General features: G+C 39.2%; 1 protein-coding gene across 1 annotated transcript in view; it reads left to right on the top strand.

The window, feature by feature from the left end:
• Window positions 1-7,068, top strand: part of sncaip (synuclein, alpha interacting protein) — an 18,261-nt gene continuing 11,193 nt past the window's right edge. The window contains exons 1-2 of the mRNA XM_032516937.1: window positions 1-170; window positions 6,913-7,000. Of these exons, the coding sequence (XP_032372828.1) occupies window positions 6,944-7,000 (57 nt within the window). The 5' untranslated portion in view covers window positions 1-170; window positions 6,913-6,943. The remainder of the gene's footprint in view (window positions 171-6,912; window positions 7,001-7,068) is intronic.

A 7,068-nucleotide genomic window follows, 5' to 3' on the forward strand; every position in this document is an offset into this window, starting at 1 on the left:
TCCCCTCTGTGTTTCCCATATGTCAAAGTCTTTGTGCTTTTCAAGACAGCGAGGCGACAGAAGGGGGAAGAAAAACAGCTGGATCCAAGAATCAGTCCTGCTAGCGGCTCGGCTAGCTGTATCACCCCTTCAAGCTAGCGCTTTCTCCTCGGCTGCCTGACTTCCAGAAGGTACCGTATCATAAAACTGTCCGTTAACCGGGAGAACACAGCTCTTTATCCATGGCGAGCTGGTTTTTACCTGCGCTGCCTGTTCTGACCTATTTTTCCTAGTGGCTGCCCGGCTAGGCAGCTAGCTTCCACATTAGCTTCTCTGGATGCTGATTAGCCAGCTAGCTTAAGCTAATTAGCCTCCTGCTGCTTCATGAGCAGGTATCAAAGGATTGAAATAGCTGTTAAGACTAAAGAGAGGACAAACCACCTAAACTCACTCCACTTTCACTGTTTTCCTTTGCAAAACACGTTTTAATTGCCTCTTTAGCTACTTTAAGTCTAAATGATGCTCATTCTTTTCTAGTAACTAATACATCATATTAATTTTAATTTCTGGGAAATGAAGCAATAATCACACGTGTTTGTCTCAAATGTTATTTCATTTCACAAAATGTAATGTTCATCCTGGTCATAGAAACATAAATTACAAATAGGAGAACTAGGTGATCTAGTAGGAATCATTATCATCATTTCAATACAAAGATTGTTTTTTGACATTGATTTATATTATGATATGGCAAATATGTAACTACAGTACACCAACTAAAGTACTGTTCTATATAACAAAGTCGAGGTACTTTACCCAAGTCTTTTCTTTTTATGATACATTCTATTTCATCTCCTCTAAATTCATCTGACACGTTTATTTACTTTACAGATGAAGATTTCTTTGCACACAAAACATATAAAAAGTTCATAAAATATGATGTTTTGTTGTAAACTGTTTATACATGAAGGTCGACAGAAAAGGATTTGGAATTATTTTGATAATCGTTTAAATCAATGCCACGGGGCCGTTTTTTTTTTCCTACATTAAGTTCTTTTACTTTGAAATACGTTGATAAAACTTTAGTGAAAGTAACATTTTTAATGCAGGACTTGTACTTGTACCATTGTAACAGCGTATTTAACAGTGTGGTAATACTACTTTTACTTGTGTACCTTAAGGATCATATACTTTCTCCTCCACTGATATATACCTGATTGAATATTTCATGCCATGGGACCTTTTAAAACAAATAAAAGGAAGTCATTTCTAACATTCTTTTACTGAACAAACTGATCATTGAATTAACCCTTGTGTTGTCCTCAGGGCCGAATTGACCCGTTTTTTAATTTATTTTTAATATAAGGAACTTGGCTTTCTTTCAACCAAATTGCCTAAAAATAACATGGATGCCATACAATGTTCTTCGGGTAAAATGAATGATTACTTTCACTGAATTTTGTTTGTTTTATTGAGTTTATGGCATTTTAAAAAATTGACCAAAACTTTGGATGAAAATGACAAAAAAAGTGACTAAAAGCACTGGAAAAAAACCGAGAAATTGTTTTTGTATAATGTAAAATATGATGTATTACGTAATGTAAAATAAAAATTAGGCTGTGAATTAAAAAAGCGTAGAAAAGAAAACAGCTAAAACATCGGAAAAAGCAAAAGATGACAGTTGATGGGAAGACAGCACAAGGGTTAAATAAAAGCCTCCAGTAAAAAAAAGAATGACAGCTCAATTTTAAAGTGCCGTTTTCTACAGATATTTTCTTGCAACTAACAAAACAAATCTCTGGGTATCAATCGCAACATGTTGCAGTCGTACGTGATATGTGTATTGGGCCAGGTATAAACAAACGGTATAGTGTGCAGCCCTTCAGCAGACAGTGTAATAAGCGAGTGATCCCTCAGCGCTGAGAGAGCAACACTAATGCGATTTAAACTGGCCACCGTCCAGTCTGCAGGTCTTAATGCCTGTAATCAGCACTCCATGTCATCTGAATTAGAGAGACAGTGATGATAGATGGTTAAGACCTAGAGAAAGTTCTATTCAGAGAGGCTTTTCTTTGTTTACTCCTTTTGCGCTGCATGAGTGAAGTGGTTATTTTCTGTAACTGTGCTCATACTGTGAGTCTAAAAACATTTGCTGCATTGGTACCTGCCTTGTTACTGATTACGCTGTTTCTTCAGTCTGAAGCACAATTTACTTTAATGCAGTCCGAGAAAACATCACATTTATAAAACAGATAACTCATTTGTAGGGCACCACAATCATATTGTCAGTGTCTTTTCTGATAATATTCTGGTTTGCTCTATGCTTGTCTTCTAGGTTTAAGTCCAGCTCCTTTAGACTTTTGTTTTAAAATTGTTGCATGTCAAGTACTATATTGACTAAGAGGTTAATTTAAAGCACTTTAAGTAGTGTTGGTAACCAGGGTGTGATGAGGGACTTCTGTGTAACCATGCAGATAGTTTTGGTGGTGTTTGTCCAGGTTTTTCGATATTTGTCTTCTCTTCAGTGCAGTTGAGGTGAATGGAACGTTTGTTGCTAAAAACTTTTAAAAACTACAAACAATTCAACAACAGAAACCATATAATGTTTCCCTGTAACTCTTTATAACCCACAGTCTTTGCTGTAAAAATGATTTTCATTGAAAAAAAACATCCTACTTAAGAAAAAGTCCTGGTGGAAAAGGTTGACAGAGAGGTTAATGGATTATCAATAAGAACAGGCACTGGTTTTAGAAAGAGATGTTGCTTTTACATTTTTTACAGATATCATAAAACCTGGACTGATAAAACCAAAAGTACTCGATGTAGCGACACCACAAGAGGCAAGTGAAGAAATGTGCTGTAATTTGGATGAAGTGTCCCTTTTTAAAGGAAAGTACATTTAGGAATATAGGTGCGTCTTTACCCTCAATCAGATAAAAAGATTAGATTAGATTAAATTCAACTTCATTGTCATTACACATGTATAGGTACAATGCAACGAAATGCAGTTTAGATAGAGCCTCAGGGCCGCAGCTATTTAAAGAAGATGAATATCAGTTTAATTTCTATGCGTCTAGTAGGACCAAGCGATTGATTGCATTTGCAATAAAATCGCAATATGTTTTCCAAAATTGTACACCTCTAGCTGATTGATTGATTAATAATGACATGTTTTATCTTGTTAGCCAACAAGCTAGCCATCAGTCCATCCAGACAGTGGAGTCAGGACAGATCTCAGACCTGGCAACGCCACTATAGAGCGACTGAATACTGTGACGGCATCCAGAGTAGGGTTGGGTTCCGTTTCTTTTGGATATTAGTGCTAAAACTTTCAAAACGATGCTGTTGCCTGAACCAATACTCTAGCTAACAGTATGCTAACGGTATGCTAATGTTACCTGCTGCCAAGTGTAACGTTAGTGTTAACTAGCGTGACATGCCGCCATGTTTCTGTCCCTAACGTCCGTTTCTGAGCACCAGAGAACGGCGCCGTGGCACCGGAATGAGGCCCAGAAATCCTTGTTGCTATTCTGTCCGGTAGATACCGGTCCCTTTGGCACCTGTGCCATATTAGACCCGGGTTTCGGTACCCAACCCTAATCCGGTTGGGTTGTTGGTCAAGAAAATACTGTAGCTCCAACGTTAAGTGCTGCAATAATTCCTTTTCACTACTTGTAGAGGAGACTAGATGTTTCAGACCAGGAGTTGTTGGAAGCTCGATTCACTTCACTCTATTTTATCTGACCTCTGAGAGAAATGTAAAGAAACATATATCTTATTTTACTTTGAAGAAAGAGTAACCTAATCCCTTTCAGACTCCTCTTGAAAACTCCCATCCCTGTTTCTTGACTTTGCTCCAAAACAACGTTTCATCTCTCTGACTGTTTTCGTGTCTCGCTGCCTGGAAGGATTCAGACTTGTCAGCTGTTCACATAAACACAGGAAAGCTGACAACTTCTGTTTTTTTTTTTTTTATACATTCTTATTTTTGATGTCGGCTTCCAGACCTACACAGTTGTTATCAAGGATGTTCGGCTCAACTGTTTCTCAAAGCTGCAATCAGAGGTCTTATTCTGACCAGTTTAGTTCTGCGGTCGCTCCCACACAGTCTGAAAACAACTCCACTCTTACATGAAAAGCTCCACAGTTCGCTGCTTTCTGAACATCCTGTGACTGTGAATGGACATTTGCTTATTTTAAAACAGAAAGAAGGCATGTATTTAATGTACAGAGAGTGGTGTAAATAACAGAAACACCTTACAACACAGTCTGAAAAATGCCTGAGTTAATGCAATATTGCAGAAGTGTAGCTGTTATTTTGTCATTGGTTACTGTAGGGATAGATCTCAGGCCAACATGTATTTCTTTCCAAAGAATAGGTCCAAAGTAACTAAAAGCACCCCAAACACATCTGGATCTTATTGTAGGTACACCACCTGACGACATGAGAGGCCTGACTGGACTGTAGTCAGCTGGGGCTGCACTGAAAGCCGGTTCTTGTAATCCTTTCAAAGCTGCCATCGATTAATCTGTGGATTATCTTTTCAGAAAACAGTGAAAACTAGGATTACCACCTCACAGTTGTACGCCTCCACCAACCACCCACATCCAAGTCACATCCAGAGCATGAATGTATAATAAGACCTTGATACAGCGTTTGAGGCGAAGCTGCGTTCATTCTTATAAGAGTAGGTAAGTGGCTCACGAAGCCAACATGGAGCCAAAAACGAGCCAGGGGATCAGCACTGCTTCTGCATTAATCGGCCCATAGAGCAGGGGCACTAGAGACCTTCGCCAGCTACTTCCGGTCAAATCTTAACCGGTCCAATCAGCGAACGGAGGGAGAACGATGACATTGAGGTCATGCGCTATTTTGAGTTGTATTTCTGTAAAGAAATACGCGAGCAAAGCCATTCGATCTGTTGTCAACGCTGCAGAACATCCAGAAAGTAAAGCCCGAGCGTGAACAATCTTTGCTGAGATTTGTTGGTGGTCATGATGTTGTTGCCCTCCTCCCCACAGGGTTTGGGAAAAGTTAGATTTTTCAGCTTGCTCCGTTAGTGGTGAAGTAGTTGGCTATGGCAAATGCTAACGATGCTAAGCCGACATCACAACCAAACGTTAGCGATTGGTTATGGCAGATCCAGGGTGGTTCTGGGCAGATCCAATAGTTTTAAATTTCAACAGAGTACCCGCCTTCAAGGAAGTTAACACTTGTCAATGGAGAGTGGCCAGACTCTGTACAAATACGAGAGTTTGGAGGAACCAAGCTATACCTGACCGGAGTTGCAATTCCAGTCTTTGGCCCCTATGTTCAATTTGCTTCATGACCCGGCACTCTCCCTGGGGTTCAGTCCAGACTCTTATGTAGAAAAGGTATTAAGTGGATCTTTTGGCAAGACGTGGATGCTTCACACACATCGTCAACCCGACAGCACAGATCTCTCTATACAATCACCACAGTTTTAAGATTAGTGCCAATAATTCAGTTCCTGAGTTATGGCGTTGAATAATGGCCAGAACAGTATGATGTCCCAGCGAAATTGACCTTTGGGTATGGAATGTCATCACTTCATCATTTTATCCTATTAAAGATTCGTGTGAAATAAATGTTTTCATAATTAGCGCATGAATTTTTTCAGCAATTGGCCAAAAACGTGTGTTGAGTCAGGCAGTTTGTGCTGAATTTGATGAAATGAAATGCAAGGCATTCCTGAACTATTGTGTAAAGAATGTGACGCACAACCCCAAAACATAATTCTGGCGGCCACAGCTATTCCTGGCACTGAGGCGTAAAAAAAAACACAGTTTCCCAGAACCCAACATGACGTCTTAAAGATGCCAACTTCAACAACTATGCGTAATTATCGTAAATTATGTTGATTAATGGGACTATTTTTTTTGTGACGGTGATGTTAGATTTAATTTTATAATGAACAGAAGCTAACTAGTCTCAGTTGTCGGTACAAATTTAGCGGTCCATTCTTGCTCTATGTTGGTGCAGGTTTGTTTGGGCTCTGCGAGTCACGCCGCTCTCTGATCAGTCCTGATTATCCCGCTGTTTGATGCCTTTGATCACAACCGCTCAGCTCAGTTTGTGCAGTTGACAGTTTAAAACCCCTAGTGTTACTGAGCAAAAGAAAAAAAAAAATTCATTCAGCCTTTGTTTTTTGTTTTACAGTAGTTGGTAGATCCCATTGTAGAATACAAGTCCAATTTGTTTGTTTTTCTAGGGTTTCCTTTTTACTCACTGAGCAGCAGTTTGTCATCTCCGCTAGGAAAAAGAAACTTTAGGATTTTTAGGTTTTCAACAGGACTGTTCTCAGTTTCCTGCAGCTACTTCCTGTGTTTTATTCCTGCTGATCATATCACTGCAACATTTAGTGTTTTTCTTGGTCATATTTCTGGAAATGATGCTGCTACACAGAAAGACAAAGAGTCTAATAGCTTTATCAAAGTAGGTGACACATTCTCTTCAAGCTCCGAATCTTCAAATTACTTATAAAAACAGAAGAATAAACAAAAAACTTGCATGAGAGTATTTTTTTTATGTAAATTGTTCCCACAGTTTGAAAAGTCCCTCTATAAATGGGCTGCAACTAACAATTATTTTCAGAGTTGATTGTGTCGATTATTATCTAGATTATTTGGTTTGGTTGTTTGGTCCACGATGATGTCCTCAAATGTCTTGTTTTGTCCACAACTCAAAGATATTCAGGTTACTGTCACAGAGGAGAGAAGAAACTATTAAATTATTATTAGAAAAATTACTCAAACCGATTAATCGATTGTCAAAAGAGTTGCCGATTAATTTAATAGTTTGACAACTAATCAATCAATCGGTTACTCTGTGCAACTCTACCCTGTAATGTACATGCCAGTGTTATAGTATGATGTGTGTGTGTGTGTGTGTGTGTGTGTTGCTGTCTGCAGCTGGTGGTGAGGCTGATGATGAGGTGTGAACATGGAGGCTCCTGAATACCTGGACCTGGATGAGATCGACTTCTCTGATGATTCAGCGGTCAGTGGGAACAGCTGCTAACTACACCTACCCACCTGATAATCCATAGGTGTAGATTTGAGGGGAGG

Source organism: Etheostoma spectabile, chromosome 5 (genome assembly GCF_008692095.1).
Source record: "Etheostoma spectabile isolate EspeVRDwgs_2016 chromosome 5, UIUC_Espe_1.0, whole genome shotgun sequence".
NCBI classification, from domain to species: domain Eukaryota; kingdom Metazoa; phylum Chordata; class Actinopteri; order Perciformes; family Percidae; genus Etheostoma; species Etheostoma spectabile.